Below are 27121 nucleotides of genomic sequence, written 5' to 3'. Positions count from 1 at the left end.
ATGTTTTTAGTGATATGGCTAAAGAGCACACTAATAACGTTTGCAAAAAGGCAGGCTGTTCATAGCTGAGCATTTCAAGTTATGATGCTGCACGACACGCCACCTTTACATGGCTCAAGAATTACGTCAGAACGCGAAGTTATCCGAGCAATTTTTGTTAGGAAAAACGTACTTAGGTGCGCGATAACGACTGCTACATCACTTAGTGACGCTGAGACCTATTTTCTTGTTTATCTTATGTGTGTTCTAATTGTTTCGTTCTCTTGTGCAACTGCCCGTATTTCTCTTGATCAAAATTTCAACGCAGTGGCATAAAATGAACCGCGTAAGATTTTCGATAGTAATATCTGTCTTTGACTATCGCCTGTTTGTGTGGTCGGTGGTTGGTGGTGAGTGGTACTTGGACTTCGACCGCTAACAGAAATGTGCCGATGCAGTGGGATTGAGCAAGTGGGCTATTCAATCGCGGGGAAAGAGAGAGGGAAAATAACATTTACTAGGCCACAAGGAACTAAAGCCCAAGTCCGGGCCTCCTGGTAGGCTAATGCCTCCTGGCCCAGCACGTTCTTTACGTGCTGCACCAGAAGCGACCACCACAGTTTTTGAAACTTTCGGCGGGGGGGGGGGGGGGGGGGCGGAGTGGTCCACTCCTCCCAGCTGCCAGGACGCTGGTTGTGTGGTAATTTGGAAAATATTGTCTATTTGAAGTTGGCGTTAGCTGTGCAATCCCACAAGGTGTGTTTATTTGTTGTATAGGCCCTTTACTGTCTGCAATTCCCTGGTATTGTAATGCGTATAGTGTGCTGCGAGTAATGTGTGTGTTTGTTCTTTTCGTATGATAGAGGCGTCCTCCCTCGAATGCGTGTGTGATGGTGTGTGGAGCAGTGTAGATGTTTCCCTCCGAGACTTCAAAATATGTAGCCTTTTGTTTCGCTGAATCTTCCGCTCTTTGCTGGGGTTGTAAGTGTCTTCGACAGGCCAAAGGATAGGAGGTCCCGGATTTTCTGCGCGGGAGAGCTGGTGTACTCTTACATTCCCTTGCAATCCTTGATGGCCTGGAACCCATTGTGTACATAGGTGTAGAAAGGGGTGAGCATGTATGTACATGTGGAGCCTTGTGCGTATGTGGAAAGCAAGGTCATTATTTTGAATATCTCTGCAACCGCCTTGACGGTCTGTTCGGATTGTGATAGTGTCAGATGTATCTGTCATTTCCCTTATGGCAAGCATTACCGTCAGTGATTCCGCGTCTTGAGGCATTGGGACTCTCAAGTAATTTTTGACAAGCATTCACTTACGGCCCATGACCACTGCTTTGCTGATTTCAGCGTTATGACTGGCACCTGTATAGAATGTGCCTTTATCCTCTGTCTCCTGCAGTATATTTGTTCTTTTTGACCGCCGCTTTCGATTCTTTTCCCAGTGCATATTTCTTGAAATGAGGTCTACGGTTATCCTTGGCAGATCATCCCATGATGGTAATTTCGGCGGAGTTGGGGGTAAGTTAGCGGTTTCGTATCCCAGTCTGTTCAGTATTTGTCGATCCTGATCAGATCATTTGGTTGTCTGTATTTGCGCCTGATTGTGCATGTTTATTCTGTATTCTAGTGAGTTAAAGAGGCCGGTTGCTTTAATTCTATGGTTGCGTGCGAACTTAGGACCTCCCAGGGCAAGTCTAGCACACTTTCTAATTATAATGTCTATCTTCTTGCGCTGCGTGTTGGTTATCTTAGAGTATGGTAGATAGTACATTATCTTTGAAAAGATCAAGGCTTCTATAACCTTACGCAGATCGTGTTCTTTCTGTTCCCTCTCTTTTGTCTAGTTACTCTACACATCATTGCAAGGACCTGTTCAAGTTGTACGGTCAGCTTCTGCAAACATGTTGTTGCTTTACCATTGTACTGCAGGAAAAAAACCCGAGGATTCTTATGGTATTCTTGCGGGGTAAGACTTGCGTCTTTCATTCGGAGTTTGATTAAATTGTTATAGGGGAGCATTCGTTGCCGAATGCGTAGTACTAGAGCTTTGTTAGACGCACGTGACGCCGGCGACAAAGGAAGATGACATTCGCCTTCCACTCTGGCGCTGGCGTCGCTTGAGCGAACCCACGTATGATGAATCACCTTTACATGTATAGACACATATACTTCCACTAGATATGTGTTGGTCACAAACTCTGTTTTTTAAGGAATTACGCAATAAAGCATTAAAAGCTATTAAAATATGCTAACTGTAGCAAAGATACGCCATCAAGGGCATCATTCTTTAAATTAGGCACAAAAAAAAACAGCTTTTCTTGCGTCGTATACGGAGAAGTGATACGTTGTAGCCCGCATGTTGTTGGACAAGTTGCTCTTGTGCTTATCTGTCCATGTACAATATTTGTATCTGGTTCAGTTCAATCACGTGTCGCCATTTTATAATTCCGATCTGGTTGCGCGATATGGCAAATTTTTGCGATGAAAAGACACTTCCGATTGCTATAATATCCAGGTATAAATCAGCGCTTGTGATGTGTTTCTACTTATTTGGACATCGTCCCAGTCGGGTGGTATTCACCAAGTATTAACCAACTTGTCCACTTTGAGGTTTTGCTGCTAGCACTGTTACGTTGTCACTGCCCTGATATAGCTTGAGGGTACAAGAATGAAATGGTCAACCACCAGCCAGGATGAAAAAACTAAGAAAACAAATTATGTAAATATGGTAACCAGAACATTGCATGGGGCACTTGTAAGTAGTAGCTGTAAGCTGCGTTAAGTGAACGACATGAAAGCGAAAGAAATCACGTCTGAGACAAAGTGGGATTTATACAACTGCAGTAAGCAGTTACGTATTTTGGATTACGTAAACGCGCTGTGATGTGACACAAATGAGTGCTCGCAGGAAGTTTGTAGGTCACGACATTTGGTGAAAATGCATATCGCTACACACGCTAGTCTGTGCAAATCCGTTCATTATTTTGCCATCAAATATCTGCATGACAGCCGAGGAGCCCTGCTGAAAGCTATCTCTCGGTAGCTTCTCGACAGCTTGACAATGGTATAGTGAATCATATCTTGCTGGCCGAGCTATACTTGGCATGCTGGGACATAACCCCACGGTCGTTGGTTCCGACGCTGTGAAGCGGCCCAACGACGTAAGATCCAATATTTTTATACACCGGATGCCACGCAATATGCATCCGACCTACAACGAAGGAGGAAGACTAGCCAGGGGTAAAGCTCTGCTCGCCAGTGCCCGCTTGGACAAAGATCGAACATGCTTCGTAGACGCTGCTTCGTACGCTCAAGCAGAAGCCTTCTCCTCAGTGGTCATCGACTGTGATTCGAAAATTATCAGCTGCGCTACCATCCGCACTTCTAGTTCCAGCGCTGCAGAACAGGTTGCCATTGCTCTTGCTTTGACGGACGGCGTACATGACACGATTTATTCAGACTCGTAGACCGCTATCAGGGCCTTTCAGATGGGAATGGTGGCTCCCCAGGCCCTACGTATCATCAAAATGTTAAAGACCTCAAACATCACTCATTGGCCTGGTTCCCTGCGCACCTTGGAACCATTGAGGGTGTCTCGCTCAACCCCAACGAGGAGGCACACTCGGCTGCACGAGATTTGACTGACCGTGCGCCGGGTAACGCGTCCTCTACTGGGCGACCCGAGCCTCTCTGCTCGTACAACGAGATCTGTAAGCACAATTATGTATCAAGAAGACTCCTGCCTCCGCCGCACTCCTCGCTAGTGCAGGGCCCAGTCAGTCACTCTCAGACTTCTGCAAACACGCACTTACCCTGAGCCCTGCGGCACTGCACACAACTTACCCCGAACGGTTCCCAAGGCCGGACTGCCCTATGTGTCGTGGTTATGCGGACTTCGTGCATGTCCTGTGGGGCTGCGCCTCTGCCGGTCTCCCTTTCAGCCAAGAGGAACTGATGAAGCTTATTAAGGCCCAGGACCAGACCTCTCAAATCCTGACAGTCCAGAGGGCCCGCGAGAGGGCCGTCAGGTTTGACCTGTTGGTCCCCGAGTGGGCCTAGCCAGGTGACGTTGAGTTTACTCGCGTCTATTGTGGACCGATTAAAGTTGTTTCACTAACTCACTCACTGCTGTATTGTGATCGCTTTGTACACACGGTTAAAGTGATGAATGTGCGTATGACGAAACGTGTCTGCGGCCGGGATACAGGGCCCCGACGTGAGCAGATATGGCGCCTTTCGTTACACACATCGGTAACTCAAGAGAAAAGAGATGAGAAGTGATAAGAACACCTAGGAACAAAGTAACAAAAATAAATAGACCATGCCTTGCTCCCATGTATCGCGGCGCTTATCAGAGTGGAAAAGCGGTTTCTTTATCACCTTTCTTTATCTCTACTTCACAATGCAACCTTATAATGGATATAGAAACGGGATTGCCGGACGATACGTCTATTTTTTCCCTCTTTCTTTGTTTTTTATCACGGGCTCAGATTAACCCTGTTATGAGTTTTGTTTGTCTTTTACTATTCGTTCTTTCTTCGTAAGTTTTGAGCACGCCTGTCATCCATAGATTTTTTTTCTCGCTGCGTGCAACGGACAGGCATTTATAGTTCTTTATTCCAAGCTCTATTACACATATGCATAATTTTAAACATGGACACGCCGCCATACGCTATAGCCTGGATTGGCCACTGGGTGGCATGTGAGCTATTATTAGTATACAATGAAACAAATCCTTCGAAAGTACCCCTGTAGAAGGCATTCTTCCAAAATTATGCCTCTTTCCAATGCCTGAAACACTAGTTTATTGCCTATGGAGTTAAGTATAAAGTACATGCGAACGATCTTGCGCGCGACAGTGACCACCGACGCGATGGAGATGGCTGTTGTACTCGCTTGTCGCTTACAAATCGTACCCCACGCGAGCGACGACTTTGAGCGATGACTTCCCGGTGTTGCCGGTATGAGGGCAGCAAACACGCGCCGATACTGGCGTGATGCGGGCTTTATTAATTTCAGTTGATGTGTTTTATTGTAAAGATCAGAATAAATATTTCTAAAGTCTGCCACTAGGTTCTGATCCTTGCACGTGTCAAAATTTAGTCGTTTGCTAGTTCCCTACGACAATCGGTAGGACTTGACTGACGTATATCCAGTTCCGGCGTCGTGCCATTGGCTAGTCGCCCATAGCACTTCCGGCCGACGAGCGACGAATTCTAGATTTACAGAACCGAGCGATCGAGCGACAAGAACGAGCGATCTGTTCGCGCGAAAACTCGTTTCGTGGCTCGAAGCCATCGCTCGTCGCGCACAAAATCGCTCGTATGCGCTTTGGGCTCTAACATGTACTGACGTCAAAGAATGCTGGAACTATGGCGACATGCAAATCGTTCCACTCTACTCTGTTCTGCTCCTCAGCCGTCTGCTTGCCCCCACGCTTTTCTTATCTCTGGCATATCTGGCTTGGTCACAAGCGGGCAACAATACTTTTTCTCGTCCCTGAATTCACACGTTTAAAGCTGAAAGAACATGTCAAAAGACACCTTACCTTCCGGAACGGACTGCGTTGAATCCAGTTCTCTTGAAGGAGGAGCGGACGCCATGTTTCTGCACCGGCCGCTACCTGGCTATCTTATTAACCTAAACAGCAGAAACTTCTGAACCCTCCGCTAGATGGCAGGTGCACCCCTCTTCCAATGTTACGTCAGGTGACGTAACGAGCGAATCGGCCTACAAAAGATAGTTTTGTCCCCTGAAGTACTTCACAGCCTGTTCTTCCAGCACTAAGTGGTCATCCTGCTGGCATGACACGTGGTGCGATGACGTCACGGCTGTCCTCCCCTCTAGGAAAGAGTAAGTACGCTTCGGCAGCGCATGCTTTTGTAATAGGAATCCATAGCGCCCGGCGCATTGTTCCAGCGAAGCGGAAGTGGACAGCCACTGGGCGATCACGCGCAGCAACGTGAGTGCATCCGGTTTCGAAGCTCAGCATCTTCTTTCGCTACCGGGCATTCCCCGCCAGCCACTTGCCACCTTCGGTGTGCCGTCATCTTCGGTGTGCGCTTTCGTCATCTTTCCGTGATAGCGTGCTCGCGTGTTTTCTCGTTTTATGCCACTTTATCTGCGTGAGTGGAGTGGCAAGTTTCTACAGCGCGGATGCGATCTTGTGGGTAGATAAAGAGGAAGTTCATCGCAGCGTCTTAGTCACGTGTGTACCTTTGTGTGTGCGTTCCTATTCTCTTCAGAATTAGCGCCCGAATGCTCGACCACAAGATTTGCGGTACAATAGTGATATTTCGAGCAGCCACCAACTGGACCTACCATGCTTCACAGTCATAATATGCTTGGTGTTGCTTGCAAATGGCCATTTAGAACTTACCACTTGAATGTGTTTTTAACTTCGTTTGCAGTGTGTAAAAATTAATGGATGTCTTTGCGTGTCGTTGATCACGTTTTTTCTTTCTATGCGCCTGTATTCTACAGACACGTATTCGCATTTTACAGATAGTTGTATTTTTTACAGCGGAGCTGTTATACGCTATAGGTTCTGGCTGTTTGTGTGCGTAGGCAAAAAAGATGGCGGCCAACCCAGAGCTCACGAACCGGCCGATCCCAGTGATAAAAACGGTGATAAAAGCTTATCGCCGAGTATGCTTCAGCTGCGTTTATTCGCGGGAAGTGTCAAAACTTATTGACATAAAAAATCGTTAAAAAAAGTAAAACCGGAATAGGCGCTGTTTAGTATCGATTGCGGTTTGACGTCACGGGCTCCATAGGCAAACCACGTAACCTTCCACCGGTTCCCTTCACGTCGTCTCTCTCAAAGAGAGAATAAAAGCAGTGGCACAAAAAAGGTACTCGCAGGGGAAAAAATGAACAAATAATATATTTAAACGATCGAAAGGAATGAAAGAAAGAAAAGGGAGGTGAGGAGGTTGGATTATAGACAACCAAAACAAAAAAGGAGAAAATGAAACTAATCAACCCAATGAAAAATAACTGAGTGCTGATGTCTATTCACCATGCGAAATTTGAAACTATACGTAACAGAGCTTAGTTATTTTCCATTGCATTGATGAGTTTCCTTTTTTCCTGTTTTTCTTTTTATAGCTGGTATTATTATTCTAACCTACCCACCTGCCTTTTCTTCATTTGATTCTTTTCGTTCGTTTATATATTTATTCATTTTGTCCGCGAGCCACTATTTTCTGCCGCTACTTTTATTACTTTCACAGAGACGATACTTCACTAACCTCCAGCGAACCGAATTCTCAACCCACCCTCCGTCGTCGAGGCCCCTTCAACGAAAAGAGGAGCCTGCACTGACACCGTCAAGCGGTTGGCACATCCAGCTACCTCACATTTCTCCGGCGACATTTAGTAGCACACCTTTCTGTTCAATTCTACACCCTCACCGCTAACACACCCTCGGGGGAATAAAGGTACCTCCCCCCCCCTTTGCCTTACCTTCTCTCCCCTTACGAAGAACCATAATTATATATATATATATATATATATATATATATATACTGTGCCTAGGGGGGCATATGGCGCCTTGAAAAAGACAAGTCCACTTCTTGAAACGTTGGCTTCTGCTCTCACCTTGTCCTGGTTTCACTCACCGTCTTGATATTCCATCTCCCACCTTCCCCGTTTTTTCTCTGTACTATGATGAATAATAAGATTTGTACTGGGACACAGGGGCAGGAATGCACGCAGTGCTGCATTAAAACCCATTTCTCGCTCCCGCCGAATGAAATGTTAACGTTATGGATTTCTCATTTGCTTATGTGTTTGTCACATCTTCTGTGTATTTATTGTTTTCTGCTTTCCTTCGTTTCATTTGTTGAGCTCCGAAAGTCTACTCATTTATTGTGTAATTTGCCTGTTCTACTCGATTCTTGGCCAATTTCTCTTAGTGGGCATGCGCCATTGTTTGACGCCCTCGTCATCATCAAGATTGCAGTAGCATTGAACAATCGCCGCCCTAATCTTATCCCTAAATGTAAAACGATGGAGCAGTACAGCCGACGTTACGAACGTCTCCTGGACTCTGTGGTCCTCCGTCGTCGCAGAAGACGGAGGCGCGCCGCTCAGGTGAGAGATTGACCACATCATTCTGTAATTGCGGCGGTGCTGCTACTGCAGGCGTGGTGAGCCTGACAAGCTTAACCTGTAGTGGTTCCTCCAGAGCATCTGGCTCGTTATTAGCTAGGGTGTGTTCCCAAACGTTCAATTAATTTATCAACTCAGTGATCAAGACATTACCTCAAGCTCTTCGTGCATGAAATCCGAAAGTAAGTACAACATCGCTACTGCAAAAAGAAAAAAAAACAGCATGCGGAACTTTCTAGCAACAGGTTTTCGTAATCGTAATCCCGAAAGGTTACCTCCTATAAGGGATTTGATTTTAATCGAAAATACTTGTATCAGCAGATTGCATCTTTACCTTGAGGATAGAACAGCGCACAACAGTCAGTTCGGAAGTGTGACTTACGATAAAAAACCGTGGTGAGTGTCCCGTAGCAAGAGGCATGCATTCTTGCATTATTTTCTGTTATTCCCAGAAGTGAAAGAGCTTCGCACTTGGAAAGTGGACCAGCAGTTCAGCAGCAGTCAATAACTGCCTGGCCACATCTCTCGTGCTTCGATGCCTGTGCAGTGAACTCCTGGCAAACTCTGGCTGAATTAAACAATAATGCTGTCTAAATCAGCACACAATAGACCAGAGCAGTTATAAATCTTACAGTTCTATGTACAAAACTGCACCTCGAAACTGAGCCAGCTGCCAATAAATCAATGAGCAAGTAAGTGCTGTGAAACGCGTTCCACGAGTAGTATATCCAATAATTGGTACAATACATTCTAGATCCATACAACAATTCCATTGAGCAAAAGGTGGTGTGCGAACGTAATAATATACTTCCGGCTCTGGCACTTAATGCGAACCAAATACAGAATATTATTGAGATCGAACGCACATCTCGGAAGTAATGTGAAGCTAAAATTTCATGAAGCGGTTAATAAAAGTGCTATAAATTGGCTCATTTCATCCCTTAGACCTCGGCGTAATAAAAACAGGACGTGCGCATGTGGTTTCCCGTACCCATGCTATTGAATTCCATAAACCTTATAAAAACTTGACTTTCTCCACATCTTATATATTTTAAATGTACTAGCCACTTCCAGCCAATCCCGCATTGTGGGTATCCATAACCATGAACATGCAGCGGCCATCTCAAAGGTATAGTTGGCGTCGGCACGATCTGTACCGCCCACTTCTTGGCTAATGGCACGTTGTGGTCATCTAACAAGGTGAAGTAATCACCATCATAATCAATACGTGACGATCATCTGAAGTTTTAGCTGGTGTTAGCACGATAGAAGTGTACTTGCGGTTCTGACCAAATAGTTAGTGAGAGTGGTGATGTAGGCTTGTTCGTTGTTTCTCTTTACGCGACTGATTCGTAGCGCGACCCAGGAACGAGGACACGAGGAGGCCCAAAAGAATACACACACGGAGCGCTGTAGCACTACGTGTTTGTGTATTCTTTTGTGCCTTCTCGCGTCCTTTTTCGCTGCCCGCGCTACGACTCCCTCGTGTGTAATGGTTCGACCACCGGGCTGCTGTGTGTGTGTGTGTGTGGGGGGGGGGGGGGGGCTTTGAATTTCATATAACGATGCGCTTCATTTTGTTTGAGTGACTAGAAATGTACTCGGCAAGAACACAGGCGACAGACGGACTGATGGACGTGTAGAACACCATCATAGCAGTGGTTGTAAGCTTTAGATTAGCGTGCCGGTAGAAGAACAAGGTGTCAAGAAGTTACACACGTAGCTTCGGGTTCAATCTTTGTAGTACTTTGCCGAAGTAGATATTGGAAATGCAATGGCTCCGCATGTTTTCTGAAATAGCGACAGACTTTTTGCCACGTAGCAAGTGAGGTGACAATTTCGCAGGCCAAATTTTCGCTAGATGTGATCATTAAGCTCTGGTCATTAGGGAACCGAAGCATCTTTTTTAATAACTACAAAAGAAAGAAACAGGGGTTTTTTCTCCAATGCAGAAAAACTTGCGTATTAATTATTGGCTGCATGATGAACGCAAACCACCAAACATCCCCAGGTACTTGCACAAAATATTTGCTTGTTTTGATTTCTTTTTATGTAGTAATACAAGAGTTGCCATCGAAGTGCTCTCACTAAGGACTTTTGTGTGTATTGTACTGCCTTTCTCTAGGGAAAGAAATCTGACTCCGCAAGATGCACCTATCTTATTGCAATAGCAATTATATGGACACTCAAAGAGGATTTCTGCCGTCGTCGTCGCCGTCGCCGTGAGGTTCCGCATGACGTAAACGGCGATGAAATCGTCGCCGCGTGCCGGATGCTGTATGTGCGAGTGAAAGGACCCGATGGACGCGCGCTTTCACGGGAGCGAATGCACGGCGGAGAAGAAACGCGCGTTCCGCGCCGTGCTCCCTGAAGCAGCGTTCATAGATACTTTTTCAAAAAAGTATCTATGAACGCTGCCCTGAAGAACTACAGAATTAAGCATCTCTTTCCTCCTTTACAATCACCGTATATAAAGAGCAAACGCGACTTCTTCCATCGTGCAAAATGCCGTGGGGGGACGGGAGGGAGGGAGGGGAGCGTTGCTGGTGCTGCTGCATGTACAAGTTTATACTTCTGATAAAACTACTATCCTTACATCGTGTAGGGGAGGCGCTGCGGTCGCCGACGCGAATGGTCGCAGATCACATCGGCTCCGTTGATTTCCCCTTTCTGTGCCGGTCCTTTAGGCCACACCTTGATGTTTGTGCTACTAGTGGATGCAGCAAATCGTCAGGTTCATTTTGACACCAACCTCAACCCGATACCTGCCCGGGAAGCCCCAGGAGAGTTTTCGGACGCCAGCGTCCACGCCGCGCGCCAACCTAGGCCGACCAGGCTTAGTTGGAGTGCGCCTGCCTGCACGCTAACCCGCTGACGGAGAAGCACTCGGCTACCTGCCGCCGCCCTGCCTTCCTACCTTTCGGCCGCCTACCCTACATGGCGTACGTTGTCGAAGGACGAAAGGCCACCCAGGAAGAGCTCTTGGAGGAATCCTGGCAATCACCAGGCCTTCGCGCCCAAGAGAAACGCCGCGCAGCGTTGCGTCTCGCCGCTGCCGCCGCAGCAACGCCAAACGACGCGTCGGCTTCCTCACCTTCGTCGGCACGGCCACCGAAGCAAACAAAGGCTTCGCCTCCATCACTACGGCGTCATGTTCCACTCCCGCGCCTTCCAGCCGATACGATTCACATTGTGGGTCGTCCAAAAGCCCCCGTGGACCTCACCAAGTCTCAACCTTGGCATCTTTACACCGCACTATTACAAGCAGCGAACCTACAAGATCTCCCACCTGCATCGCGTGACATGGTGCGTATTCACCCAACCAACAACACCTTCACGCTCAGCGTAGCGGAGTCGGCTCGTGCACAAGCCTATCTGCGGATCACTTCTCTCACAGTCTCCGGCAAAGCCTTCGCCGTCCATATCTACGCCCCGCCTCCGGATGATGCTCTGCGGGGCATACTATACCATGCCTTTGACGACTTCACGGACCAAGCCATTCTGGAAGATCTCCAGGCAAGCAATCCCACGCTATCCGTCGTGAACGGTCGACGCATGGGAAAAACGCCCCATATTTTGGTCACCCTCATCGACACTAAACTACCTCGATGGATATGCTATCACGGGGTACAACTTCGCCTTCTACCCTTTCACAACAAGGTTGAGGCCTGCTTCAACTGCCGTTCAACAAGCCACCGGACTGATGTCTGCCCCAAACCACGACAAGACCGCTGCCAACGCTGCGGAGGTGACCATCCCCCACCACCCGAAGGATCAACACCCACTTGCACTCCCCATTGCATAATTTGCAACGGACAGCACTCCACGTACAGCTCTAACTGCAAATATCGTTTCGTTAAGAAGCGCAAGAACCCCTCTGCAAACAACGCAACCAGTAAGCACACCGCAGGACAAGCCCGCGTTTCATTGACATCGGCCAACTCCATCACCACCTCTACGCCCACCTCTACCAACACCGGGTCTCAACAGAGTGGTTGTGGTAACCGCTCGATCTCCAAGGACCGGTCAATCTCCTTTCCGCCACTGCCAAATACGGGAGATGGAGGAGGGGACCGACACCAAGCACACACCAGCAGATCCAGATCAAGATCCCGGGACTCGCGGAGAAGCTCGCGTTCTCCTTCCGAGAGACGTTCGAGATCCCGCTCGGCCCGACATCGAAGATCTCGTTCCACCGGGAGGCCAGCCACTACGACACAGCCGCAGTCGTCCAGCAGCCAACAGCAGCCCAAGAGAGTGGCCTGGGACCAGGGGCCCCCGGGCTCTACCAAACCGACGGGACCACCAGCGGCCGCATTAACGGACCCCCAGGTGAGGGAGCTGGCCAAAGAGAATGCCCTTCTTAAGAGCAATATCACCTCCTTGCAGTCCCAGATAGCGCGATTAACAGGCTATATTCAAACACTAGAAACAAAAGTTAATAACGCTATGTCCCCCACATCCCCCTCTTTCAATGCACCCCCCCTACCCCGATGCAAACTGAAACCTGCACCATTCCCTCGACCAGCAATAGCGAGTCAGGGTCGGCGCAGAAAGCGGCCGGTAAACGCAAAGCCGCCTCTACCACAGCGTCACTACATGCAGAAGCCGACATCACCACCGCGGTACACGAGGCGGTGCAGGAGGCTATTATCTCCCTTGAAAGAAGGCTGGAAGCCAAGATAGTAGCCCAAATTAATGGTTTACAAGAAACTCTGCTGGCCAGAATGCCAGACACTCAACCTAGCCGGACCGCCTCGGCTCAGCCGGGCTCCCAGCCCATACAAGAGAAATAACCATCATGGATACTGAACATACCAAACTTATGGTGTGGCAGTGGAACTGCAGAGGCTTCCAAAAAAAGAAAGGCCATCTGCAGCTACTTATTCAACACGTGGGCAACAACCAGCCCACACATTTTCCTGATATCATAGCGCTACAAGAGACAAATTGCAACGTAAAGCTCCCTGGCTACAAAGAATATAACCAGCTGGGAGCCTCTTTCCCCCCTGCACAGCCATCTTGGTGCATCGTAAACTGACAGCTGTGCAGCATGAAATTGAATGTACCAGCATTCAACACACTCTCGTTGAAATCCTGCCCAAGAAACGAGGGGACATGGCTCTCTTCATCCTTAACATTTACAGCTCACCCAGAGACAGGGGAGCCGACTTCTCTCCCATATTAAAGAAAGCATCTTGCATGGCCAAAGACGCTCAACTACTCGTCACCGCAGATTTTAATGCCAAACATCCCGATTGGGGTTACCCCAAGTCGGACCCTAAAGGGACCAGACTATGGGGAATCATTCAAGATACAAGGTTTACTATCCTCAACGATCCACAGCAACCTCCGACAAGGGTCGGAAACAGCGTATGTAAGGACACATCCCCTGATCTTACCCTGGGCAGAAATGTGACGGGAGCCAAGTGGGAAAATATTGGATTAACGGTAGGCAGTGACCATAACATCCTAGTCACAACAGTGTTCACCTCACCTAACAAACGAACCCGCACGGCGGCACGCATAACCAAATGGGATCATTTCCGCCAGTATCGGGGGGAAACAGCCCCCGACACAATTCTTGACCTCGGAGAATGGATTAAGACCCTAAAGAGCGACGTCACAACCTCAACGCAGGAAATGAGTGTGGAGAATCTGGCGTCTACAGATTCTCGTCTCCTACACATGTGGGAGGCACGAGAAGGCCTCATGCGAAGGTGGAGGCGGCAACGGCACAATAAGAAACTCCGACGACGAATCGCGAAGTTAGAACGCGACATTGAAACTCATGGCACCACGCTTGAACGTCAGCAGTGGGAACAAACATGTAGCAGTCTGAATGGTCAAATGGGCGCCAAAAAAACGTGGCATCTATTACGCCATCTCCTCGACCCTAACAGCACCAAATCCGAGACCCGAAAACGTCTTGAACGCATCATTCACCAATACCCGGGCTCGGACGAGGAGTTGCTTGACGAACTGGCCAATATCTATATCAATACCCAAGCCAATTTAAATGGCGGTAGTAACACCAGAACGACGCTACCAGAATACCGGGGAAACCCTAACCCCCAACTCGATGCTGATTTTTCAGAGACCGAGGTTTGCGCGGCACTCCATAGGCTGCGCACAACATCGGCACCAGGTCCAGATGGAGTGACCAACAAAATGCTCCGCAACCTCGACTCGAAATCAGTGGGGGCTATCACCAAATACATGAATAAATGCTGGAGATCCGGCCAAATACCTGCAGAGTGGAAGCACGCCAGGGTCTCCTTCATTCCGAAACCGGGCAAGAAACTCGAGCTCGGCAACCTCCGACCCATCTCCCTTACCTCGTGCCTGGGTAAGCTGATGGAGCACGTTGTGCTCTGTCGCCTACAAAATTACGCAGAAGAGCACAACCTTCTTCCCCCCACGATGCTGGGCTTCCGTGCACATCTTTCTACCCAGGATGCCCTCATCCAGCTGCACCATGACATCATCAAACCAGACAGTGGCAAAAACACCAAAGCTCTATTGGGACTCGACCTTCACAAGGCCTTCGACAACGTGAAGCACTCCTCCATTGTCAGCAGTCTAGCCGCGCTACAACCTGGAGAGCGCACATACAATTATATTAGTACCTTTCTCTCTGACAGAACGGTTGAACTATCGGTGGGCTGCCTCACTTCCCAGCTGATCAAACTCGGCTGACCGTGGCACCCCTCAGGGAGCCGTTCTCTCACCATTTCTCTTCAACCTCGCAATGAGGTCACTACCCCACAAGCTGGATGCAATCCCGGGCCTGCGCCACACACTTTATGCGGACGACATCGCGCTATGGACGACCACCGGGTCTGACGGGCAGATAGAGGAGACCCTCCAGAGGGCCGCGGACGTTGTCGTCCAACATGTGGGTGACGCAGGCCTCAAGTGTTCACAAAGCAAGTCTGAATTGATGATCCTCCGACCTCCCGACCTACGAAGAATAAAATCTCCACTACCGATTATCAACGTACTGGTTAATGGTACACCAATACCCCAAGTGGAGCACATTAGGATACTTGGCCTCATCGTGCAGAAAAACCACTACAACAATATCACACTAGACCGCCTTGCCATATCGGTAATCAGACGGCTCGCTTGATACACAGGGTAAGCGCACGCAGGCAGGGCATGAAGGAGAAGGAATTACTCCAGATCATTCAGGCCTTTGTCGTGCCGCGTTTCACGTACGCTTTGCCATACCTACAACTCCGACAAACCGAACGCGATCGCCTAGACCGCCTGATACGCAAGGCTTATAAGACCGCCCTGGGACTTCCCCGTAATACCTCAACAGAACGCCTCCTCAGTTTGGGCCTACACAACACCCTGGAGGAACTCCTAGAAGCGCAAAGGACTGCGCAAATATACCGGCTTCAAGGAAGCAGGACGGGTCGTTGGATCCTGGACCGCATTGGCCACAGGGTTTCTCCCACGCGCAATGACCCTGCCACGATTCCGCCAGAAATTAGGAGGAAATTCCTCATCAAGCCAATGCCAAAGAACATGTTGGCCGGCCACCACGATGAAAGAAGAAAAGCGAGAGCAAGGACTCTCCATAAAACTCACGGGTCTAACCCGGAAGCGGCTTACGTAGATGCCGCCAAATACCCAACCAATAACAACTTCGCCATCAGTGTGGTCTCTCTTCCCAACAACCGGGACTGCGAGTCCCGTCTACGCACAGCATGCTCGCTGAGAGCCCCCAACGCAGTTGAAGCCGAAGAGGTCGCCATCGCACTTGCAGCAGCGGCAGGCTTCACCACAATTCTGAGCGACTCCAAGGCCGCCATCAGCAACTTCACTCGTGGCATCGTAGCTCCTACAACGCTACGACTACTTCACCCCCTTCTCTCTTCTCGTTCTCAATTTCCCCCCGAGTATGGAAGCGGGGAGGACGATGACGACGCAGAGGTTTTCACTTGCCCCATCGAACTTGTATGGGTCCCGGCCCATTCGGGGAACCCGGGGAACGAGGCTGCCCACCAACATGCTCGAGGATTCGTCCACCGAGCGGCGGGACAGGCCTCCGACCTGGAGGACTCGAATAGGGAACCTTTGACCTCCTACAGTGACATCACCACCTACTATAGAATCACGAGACGATCGAGACCACCGCCTCACCCTAAATTGACCAAGTGTCAAGAAATGACCTGGCGTCGCCTACAGACGCATTCGTTTCCTTGCCCCCAGATCCTCTCCTACATATACCCGGAGCTAATAGACCCCCACTGTAAGCTATGTGGAGAGATCGCCACTCTCAACCACATTATCTGGGACTGCCGGAAGGACCCCCCCCCCCCCCACTCTCTCATGGCCACTCCCTCATCCCGGGCATGGAATAATATCCTCGCCGGGACCAGCCTGGAGGATCAGCTCTGGGCCGTGGACAGAGCCGGGGAGGTGGCTGTCAGGCATGACCTGACAGACTACCTCCCCCCTTGAACGACACCTATTGTCGAATAAAGTTGTACCTACCTACCTACCTACATCGTGTAGCTCTCTACTAATTTGCTATAGCAATTGATGCTTCGCCTTTCGGGTAAAACTGTTTGACACGCGAAGTCTTCCAGAGACACCGGCCACGCGCTCTCAGCGTGGCGGTAAAACGACAAATCAAGCAGTATACGCACCCTAATACTCCGCTCAAACGGCTTCGTAGCGGAGCGTGGCCAGCGTTCTTCGTTCCGCTGCCGATGTACGTGAGCGTTGTGCGCAGGCGTTTCACATGCGTCTTGTCGTGGTCTCTCTTCATATCGGTCTGCCTACGCAGCAGCACACCTGCTTACTTACTAAGCTTGTGTTTGCTACAGTTCATATTGCTACCAAAACTGCTCACCTTACTTCGTATGAAATTGCTATGTGTTGCTATCGCATTCATTGTTTCGCCCTTAGGCCGAAACTGTGACAATTTGTTATAAAAAAAACGACGTCCGCAACCCGACTTCAAAAATCTCAAAGAATCCGTTAGTGATGCCTAGTCGCACAACGCCAATCACGGTCCTCTTATCAGGTCCTGCAGAGTCTCCGCCGTTTCACTGAAGCCGATGGCGTGGTGGCGCTGGCGTCGCTAAAGTGCGATGCACCTAAGCTTGTACAACTCGAAGACTTCCTGGATGAGCTGGCACTGGTGTTGCACAACTACCTCTTTAGCAGCAATGAGCACGTGGTTCGCGTCGCCCTGGACGTGGTGCGCAGCGCCGTGGCGAGGCGCTGCCGTCGTCTCAAGCCTTGCAACCTGGAGCACCTGCTCGCCTCTCTGCTGCGCACCCTGGTGTCTGCCTCGTCTTCTACCGTGTTCTTTATGGCGCGCATGACTATCCAGGTAGGATAGCAACCTGCATGATGGTTCACTGGCTATGGCGCTCTGCTACTGAGCACTAGATCACGCGGATTCATTTGCCGGCCCCGGAGGCCTTATTTTGGTAGGGCCCGGACTGCAAGAATGCTGGTGTACTCGGTGCACGGTGATAAACACAACGTGTACAAAACTGTGCCGGAGCTATTCACTATGGCGTCTGTCGTAGCCCCAGCTCTGCTTTGGAGTTCTATAGATGGGATTTAATACTCCATAAATCAATGAGTCCACCAGTCGATCAGGTTCGGTAACTGCGCAGCCTAAAATAAGATGCCGAGATGCATAAAGAACGTTTATTTTGTGATATTAGCAAATGTATTACTTGCGTAAATCGCGAGGATTGCTACTTTTCTATGTTCAGGGTGATTTTAGGGAAGACCATTCACATCTTAAAAATTGACATCACCATCACGTTGCTCGCAATCAGTTCACAGCTTGTTGAGCCCTTACTTTAGTCTGTTTCAATGCCAGATAAGTTACTGACGTAATTATCGGCAATCACGTACCTTGCTTACTTCACTCCCTTGAAAAATTTAGAAACGCGGACAGGGCGAGTAATAAATAATAATCTCTTAAGCCATTATCGGTCTTGAGGCAATCGGAACACAGCGTCCACACAACGTTACAAAACTATAAACTACCGGTCTTAATAAAATTGTAATGAATCAATCAAGCCTTCCCCTTCCCTCAGTTGCTTGTGCTCCCCCAACAAAACGCAAAATATGCATTGGATGTAAACAATTAAAAGCCCACCAGTTTCAAGTCTATGGTAAAGGAATGACTGAGTTTGGGAAACTTTATATGCATAGAAGTACAGCAGCAAGTCAATATAAACTGTCTGCAAACTGCTTTGCGTCGACAATTCGTTAGTTCATTGAAATGTTTCCGTTGCTCATGCTGCTTATATGGAACTTTCTTTTTTTTATATTCGTAGGTTTTGATTGTCCTTCTCATATCCATTTTGTTTATAATCTAAATACATTCTCTAAACGTAGAAACACTCTGTTGATTTATGAAAGCTAAAGTAGATTTATTTGCTATCACTAAACAATCAATAATTATTGTGCGGAATGTGGGACAAAATTCAGACACCTTTTTGTTCATGAGCACTCATTCTCAATGGTCGACCACCTCAGCTCAATATTTCATAACACAGCGATGAAAACATCGCGATCGGCTAACAGGGCCTCTTACTAACACATTGAGTGTAACAGAGTTTCTGTGAATACAGGACCTGATTCAGTTCTTCTTTGGTGTCAAGAATTTGGCACTAGCATTTGAAACAAGAGAACGGCTTGTTCATCTACCAATACACGAAAAAAAGTTATCTTTTTAGACGTCGAGCAAGACAGCTTTGCGTTTTCGTACGACTTGGTACTCGCCCCAACATGCAGGACATGCTTCGCGCCGAACCAGAACTTGCCTCGGCGGCGCTCTCCAAGATTCTCGAGCACTGCGAAGCGCGGCAGGCGATCGAGATTTACATGCAGCTCATCGCGTACGTGCTTGTCTCTGAGGACATTCTTCTCTCGGTGCTCGACCGACTGGTGGCCATCACGATACGGGACCTAACGCGTGACAGCATGGCGCACCGGTTCTGCGCATTCGAGGCCATCTACTCGCTTCACTACAGGTAAGACGCTATATCGCGTAGTTAACAGAAATATTTCCACTGGTGGTTGGTCACATACAAAACTATGGGAAGGAACCGATTTAGTAACGGACACACAAGTCCATAGCATGATGAAAACAGAAAAACGTTTCTTTAAATGTTGGACGTCTTCTTATTCCTGCGTGTAAAGCCCGGGACCATGCGCAGCTGGAAAATAACGCGAGCGCAACGGCTTCATGTGATGTTCAGCTGTTTGTTTGATAATGGAGCTGAAAAAATTAATGTATAAAAGACAGAACAACTTAGAAAGTAAAAAAAGTCACAGGCCTGCGCGGCACACGCAGCACAGTCACAGCGTAAGCTGGTGGAGCGGCTCAAGAGTAGCTCCAATTTGGGCACCACGCACAACAGTGGCAGTCTGTTCGCCTCGTTTTGACGAGAACGATCTGAGCTGTCCGCCCGGCGTCGACGGCGAGCTGCGGCTTGTAATGCTCTCTGCACAGCAGTCTGCTGAGCCCGATCAAGCCTTACAACTGCAACTTACATGTCGTGCGCGCCGCGTTTGCAGGCGCCTTAATTAGATGGCGCCACCATACTGGCAGAGGCTCGGCAGCTCCGGAGAGCGATGATTGTGCGGCTCGTCTGAATCGCATATCGTCGTCTGCGCCTGCGGACGCTGCGTTTGCAGGCATCTTTCCTAGATGGCGCCACCATACTGGCGGAGGCTCGAGCCGTGTTCCCCTGGTGCTTGCCTTATATATGGGTATTTTCCGCGCCCCGATAGCAAGCGCTTGCGTTGCTCAGTGGCAGAGTATCCGTCTCCCACGCAGCGGGCGCGGGCTCGATCCCAAGAAGCGGGGGGAGGGGGGGGGGGGCGCACTTTTACGCTGCCCACAACCGCGCTCGTCGTTCGTTCGACCGCACCGTCTCTTATCTCCACACGGCTCTGACCTTTATGCGCATTCGCCGCTCAGTTTCCGTTGAAGCGATAGACCGCACGTACCTTCGCCCGCTCCTGCGGCGTATATATCCGCTCGCTGCCAGCGTTTTGACGGTCGTTGTCTGCAGTCATTCAGTGTGATCTATTCGTGTTTGTGCGCGCTCACACCACGCTTCTTCAATCAGTTAGTAATAGTCGGGCCACATTTTCCAACGCACGCTACACATGCAATGCTGCCCGGGTCGGCAGTGCAGCGCTACAGGTGTGTCCCTTCGCACGCGCTGCCCACGGGAAGCGCTTCTCATCAACACCACCGTTTCACACGCGCCTTCTCGTGGTCATCGAGTCTCTCTTCATGTCGGTCTACTTACGCCGCAGCACACCTGCTTACTTAATCAGCTCATGTTTACTACAATTCATATTGCTACCAAAGCCGCTCACCTTACTTCGTATGTCTTCGCCCGGTGACAGCGGTTACGCGGCCGCCGGCGGCGGCATCATCGCGACCCGAAACGGCTATTGGAATAAGCCCATAACAGATTACACTGTAAAAAGGTATTTCTTCATACGCATTCCGTGGCTTCATTGTTGGCTTCGTGAGGCCAACGCTTTGCTTTGTCGACTGTCGACATCGAGCTGCTACAGCGTAGGCGGCGAGATGTTATCATGACAGGCTGTGGCTGTCGCGATTGCAGGTACCTGAGCAGGCGCGACCTCTTGACCTACGCCGAGCAGATCACGCTTCCCAAGGCATTGGTCGAGGCCCTGCGCAGGCGGTTGGCGCGCCGCTACGTGCCGCCGCTCAAGGCGGATACGCTCAAGCCCGAGATGATGACTGACGCCGACTTCGCGTGGATAGCGCACGGTCCGCAGCCATCGAGGACGTCGCCTCAGGCTGAGGATGAGGGCGGCGAGAGAGACGTCCGCTTTCGGCTAAGCAGCCCGCTTCCACCCGCCTTTTAGCTTATAGGGCTGAATTCCCCCCGCCCCCCTCAAAAATTATCGCGGAAATAATTAGAATACACTCGATATTTTGCTATGTCACTTTAATTCTACGACAGCGTTAAAAATAATCAATTGTGAATTTTATCGTGTTTTGTTCATTTTGCTTTAATTAGAAGCAAAAAACTAAGAGCGAGACAGTCGATGAAAAGAAATACTGAGCTGCACTAGACTGGAAAGTTAGACATGTGAAATTCAATGTAGGCCACATTTGAGATAAGCAGAGCCACGGTTATTGGCGAGCCGCAACACGGCAACCCGTGTGCCATCGGATTCTTGAAGTCATCGCACAACTCTCCGTCACGTAAAACTCAGGTACTGTGTTCTTGAGCATAGAAAACATTTTTTAAAAATGGGCTGCAATCTACGCTGGAAAGGTGGTTGACCAGCGAAGCTGTGGGGCTGTGGTGCCACCTGATCCGATAGACCATTGTGACGTAGCCTTGAACGATCGAGCAATGTACTACATGAAATGATAGACAGTAATATCAATATCGCTATCAATGACGTCATATGCAAAGCGTGGCTTGCTTTTGGCAGTAACCACTGCTTCCTGCCTAGCCTAAACACGACGCCATTGTGCATATTGACGTTGCTGTTGCCGTCGCCGCTCATTGCGTTCACGATGCTCTTCGGGAGTTCTAACTTTGCCTGACCTTACCATGGCGCTATCACAACACTAATGAAATCAGTTGCCAGGCCGCTTCTTCTTTTAAATATGAAAATGTACTAATGTCACTCCCTGCTTCCTAAGCTACAGTAACCGCTTCCCGACAACTGCAGCTTATGCAACCGTAATCTTTTCCAGGAAACGCATGCAGCGAACGCTATGTGCTTCACATTGTTCGAACGCACCTTTTCATCTACCAGGTGGTTTCGACACTTGTGTTTTTCTTTCTGAAGCGAATAATGGGGTGTACCTTACATGCGTTATTCCAATTGAGAAATGGCAGTTTTGGCTTCAATTCGTGCAATGGTTTTCTGTCAACTGTTCTGTCGACGTAGACGAAGAAATCCTGGGATACGAGTCATATATAGCTTCGCTGTAATACGATTTTTTCTGCTATTACGTTTTCAATTGTAGTATGTAAAAATGAGCCCGCAATGCAAAGTGTTTCGAGCGTAGGACAGATCAGTTTTAAACTTAGCCGAAATATACCATGCTCGAGCACTTGCTTTAGGTATTTCAGGAAATTTTAACTTTGCCTACACACAAGCCCTAATTATTTGCAAATTTGGCCAAATGTTATCAGGGCAGCTCTTTTGTTTTCTATAGTGCATATAGTTATATGATGCGTCATTCTTTAAGCACACTTGTAAAGCTTTCGGCCACCTACATAACTAGTTTACTGCACAGACCGTAACTAACCCACACATATATGACCAAATCGAAGCTCGGTGGGAGGTTGATTTCTGGCTCATATTTACCGTAATGCTCTCTCTATTTTCATTAAACCGAAAGCTGATGATTAGATCCGAAACACTAAGCATTATCCGCATATTTGCAATAAGATATCTCTGATTTAAACCAAATGTGAACTTGGTGCCATGCACTGTGTTTAAACATTTAAAATCATTGCGACAACCGCTGCCACTATTTTGAGCTAATCCTTAAGGCACTTTTTTGAAGCCTGTAAATAACGAGCGCATTTGAATCTTAGCCACTCAATACTCATAAGATTCTCCCGAAATGTAAACTTTGCAGCAAATCACGTTCTCTCAGGGTTTTATGCAAATTCCTATCCACTTTTTAAATATGGTTTTGACGTTATGAAATGCGTAGTGTAGGAAATTAAAAAATAACATTTTAATTACCTTCGCAATATAAACCCTCTACATTTATGACCAATAATGTACCCACTGCTTACCTTAATGAATGTTGAACAGATTTATTTAGATGAAAAGTTGAAAGTGCGCTGAGTGCAGTGAAACCGTTGAATGCTGTCTTAAAGTGTGCTTACAAGAATGGCACACAATAATAGCGCAGACAGATCACAACCCGCTTCTCCTCTGCAGCCCACTCGAAAGACGCATGTCTGCACTCCCAACTACATTGGTGATGATGTACGGCTGCTTTGAGTAAAGCCAAGAAGCAGAAATAATTGGTTAGCTAAACATATTTATTTTTATTTCTGCATAATCAAGAGCACCAGAGAGAGAGATGATGAGAGAGAGAAATAACAATGTATGTCTCTTAGAAAATAACTCCCCAGTCTGGACCTTCTTGGTAGGCTTATCCCACTTGCTTTAGCGTATTCTCAATGCGCTGCACCAGTTGTGGCAAACATATTTTCTGAACTTCGCAAGAGAAGCCGAGAAACAGCCATCTTCCACTGCCAGAAATTTTAGAGCGAATAGCTTTTTTTCGGCGCTTTCACCTGTTTTGGTGGTCCAAAGCTTCAAGCTCAAAATCGGGCTTTCACAGCCAACAGAAACGCGCCGATTCAATGTGTCTCTGCTCTCATGCAACCGCGTGGCGGCTACGGCGTTCGTTCGTCAAAAAAAAGAAAAGAAAAAAATACCTACTTTAAAGCTCGTCGAGGCGCACGTGTTGTCTTCCAACACTATCACTAAACATGTGCTTGGGTAGTGATTCTGTTCTCTACTAAATTACACAATGAGACAGGGTGTCCCAAATTACGCTATAAAGGGTGTCCCAACTATCATGCACCAAGATTTAAAAATATGCAAATGCTACTTCGCTGAACAGAACCACGGTAACGTTGCTTGCCGTCGATTTGAGATACTCAGCATATTTGTTGCTTTATGCCTAATTACACTATTAGCCTTGATTAATTGAGTAACTTCTCAAATACTATAATAAGATGAAAAAGTGTCAAGGAGAAAATTGCAGAGCAAAATGAAAACTCGCGATACAGCTTTATGTTACTCAATACGTGCCTCGTAAGGGCCTTTTTCTGATCAAGAAAGCAGCCCGCGAATACACGCAAATTGCTAACATATGCATGTACTGCAAAATCCACGTGGCGTTTGCATATGTGAAAATCTTGGTACATGATAGTGGGACAACCTGTATATATGTTACCTCATTATGCTCATGACAATAATATATCGCCCTATAAAGAGTTAAAGTCGTAACTCACAATCTTGACACAGCATCGTTATTCACCGTGACCACAACGTGTCAGTTTGCTGCCAAGGGCATAATTGCTTGTTAGAGCAAATACCTTACGAGCAACGTTCGTCTATATGCTCACAATAACACTCAACAATATGTGCCAATATATGCTTAAATAGCAGTGAGCGCACGATGACTACTTGATTGCGGTGCAATTCAATAATAATAAATACATGTTTTTTTTTTCTCCTTTGGATTCGACCTATATTATTGCTTCTCCCTTTGAGTGCGTCTCCAGGGCAGCGGTATTAATCGCGGCCTTTTAAAAGCGTAAACATACTGCCTGATTTCAGGCATGTGCTCCTTCCGCTGAAGAATGCCGAGCAAGGAAAAAGGCTTGCGTATATTTATACGAGATTGTGCACTTCATTGAAACGCTGCTGTTTATTCACGTGAGATTTGAGAACTGGTTTCACGTTCACAGCCATGTGTATTTTTGCAACACTCAGACACACGCATAGCGGTGTCGATGTTCTAACAGGCAGGTTGAGACAATAATTGCAATTTTTTAAGAGTGCTGAGAAGTCCGCAACGAAATGATATTTTTGAAAGCTAATTTCCTCTATCAAAATTCTCCGTTTTCCAAACTAACTCAGGCTTCAGCACATCCTCTGGTTTTGAATTCGTTTACTGCGAGAGCAACCCCTTTTTTACAGCATCAACATCTTCGCCAAAAGAAATTGATTCAGATGCACATGACATTGACTTGATCTACCAGAGTTCTCTCTGCTCTGACATTCAAACTAGATTATCGGATGCCATCTACCTCTCTAAGAGTTCGTATAGCAAAAAGCTCCGAAGAAATTGGTATACGGTAATGCCACGTGGTAGTTTAGTGGTTGCGCATATGGGTCTCATCTGCACATAGCTACCGAGTTACGATAACGAGTTCTGCTGTCTGTGGGGGATATATTTCTACCTTATTGTGAAGTGTACCTTGAAGAGGAAGAGGTAAAGCCTGGCAAGAAAACCGTAAGTAAAAGTACAGATGAACCGACACGTCAAAGTCACTTCAGAGCTTTTATATTATTTGAAGAAGAAAAACAGCGAGAGAGAGAAACATGTTATTAGCCTTAAGCATGATCCATTGGTCATCATATCACTTCATTTGATGCATCAAATAAATATATCGTGATTGTTTAGTTCCCCAAACGTACAAAAAAATATTCTCTCAAGTTTTGGAACCGCATTTCATAACGAATTATTTATAAAAATTGTAATTTTAAGGTAATCGCGGAGTGTTTCCATTCCCTGTGACATCAAGGATTCATTTTCAATATCAAGGATTCAATTCAACCCGCAATCTTGCTCTCAGTAGCGCGACGCCGTGGCCCATGTGTTATACCGTGGAAGGTCTCGTTTACATATACGGCGTTTTATGCACTGTGCTACCCATACGCAACGTTTCAATAGCATTTTTAACTCTGCGCGCGTTCCTCAGTGGTCTCGTCATTGCGTGCCCACGCTTCGCCACTGTTAGCGCTTTCAAACGCGTAGCGTTGATAGGCAGTTTCGGTAGGTCGATGCCTCTGGATGCTTCTGCAGCGTGGTACTTTGGGTCCACCCCAAAGAACAACGATGTCTTTCGGCTTTATGGTCCACCAGAGGGACGGACACTAACTTTAGCCAAACGTGCCGAATGTAGCTCGGGCGCTTCGATCGCCCTAGGAGCCTTGGCTGCAGTATGAAACACCGACGTCACTCGGTGACGTCTGCTTCGGTCACTGACTTCTTGGGAGCAGTCGATCGTAGTGGTATTGTCTTCATTTCCTGGAGAGTCGGCGACAGCATCCTCCATTAGGAGCATAACACACACAATCGAAACCAGCGTTGAGGAACGCTTTCCTGAAGTAGTGATACACATTAATTGTATGTTGGAGCGAGGGGAAGCGATTCCGCATCCCTCAGTAGCCAATTTAGACTCTACGCTTTGCCTTATGCTGGCGAGAACACCCGGCAACACTGTCCGTGCTGGCGGTACTCCTCCGCTGCTGGGGCTCTGTCACCGCGCGCAGCTCTAGAGGTGAACGATGGGGAGGCCTTTTTGCATAAAAAGCATGCCATGCGCAAAAATTGGTCTCGAACCCCGTTCTCCGAACACGATGTCCATATTGCAGCCCGACCCACACTGAATACCTACTATACCAATTCTAAGATGGTACAGCGTCCTTTCCGGAGAGCCTGCAAGCGCGAGCATAAACTATAGAGGAAGAACCTTAGCAGTTAGCACTCTTGCTACCCATCATTTTGTGCGCTTGGGGCATGCATTCCGTGGTATTGCATCAACTTTGGAATTGGCTGATTTCACCAATAATATGTAATCTGAAGGAACAAATATCAATGAGGCTCTGTCCACTCTATGGGTCTAGCGCCGCAACTTTTTGAAAACATCTCCTCTGTTCTACGTCCCGTTCCCCGCAATGTTTTCCCCATCATGGGGCTGTATACACACAAGCTGAAGTTGAAACCCTTTTCTAGTTTATCCTATGTTCTACATTCAGCGTCCACGCAGGTCGCAAACGAACAAGTTGCAATATCTTTAGCCCGAGTAAAATAATCGCTCCTGCTGGAATCGTCGTCGCCGTTATACTATTGTCATCGCTGTAGTCATCGCCTTCCTACTTCTGCACACACTGCCTGCGGCTTGGGATAACCATATACGAGGATGGAGCTCCATCTGTTAACGCTTCACAGAACCCTTAGGGATGGTTTATAGCCACCTGCCTGCTTTTTTGTCAAGTGTTTCGTACAATAATATTTCCTAAAGTGCGCGAGAACCGCCTTATTTTCTTTCTTAGATTCCGTGCTCTTAAACGGGTTGCGGTTTGGTGTGCATCTGACTGTGAGTGTCAACCAAAACGTGTTTTTGAAAAATGCTAATATACCCGCCCTGGTAGCTTACTCGCTATGACGCTGTGCTGCTGAGCTCGATGTAGAGGCTTAG

At 47.9% G+C, this 27121-nt stretch overlaps 1 protein-coding gene across 3 annotated transcripts in view; it reads right to left on the bottom strand.

Moving 5' to 3' along the window:
* Window positions 1-5812, bottom strand: part of LOC125945262 (uncharacterized) — a 119461-nt gene extending 113649 nt beyond the window's left edge. Inside the window, exon 1 of one of the 3 annotated variants that reach the window (XM_049666948.1) lies at window positions 5530-5812. In XM_049666948.1, the coding sequence (XP_049522905.1) occupies window positions 5530-5584 (55 nt within the window). In that variant the 5' untranslated portion in view covers window positions 5585-5812. The remainder of the gene's footprint in view (window positions 1-5529) is intronic. The other 2 variants (XM_049666947.1, XM_049666949.1) reach the window with 2 other exon arrangements.
* Window positions 5813-27121: the final 21309 nt, after the last annotated feature.

Source organism: Dermacentor silvarum, chromosome 5 (assembly GCF_013339745.2).
Source record: "Dermacentor silvarum isolate Dsil-2018 chromosome 5, BIME_Dsil_1.4, whole genome shotgun sequence".
Taxonomy (NCBI): domain Eukaryota; kingdom Metazoa; phylum Arthropoda; class Arachnida; order Ixodida; family Ixodidae; genus Dermacentor; species Dermacentor silvarum.
This window is presented reverse-complemented; position numbering and strand designations above follow the sequence as displayed.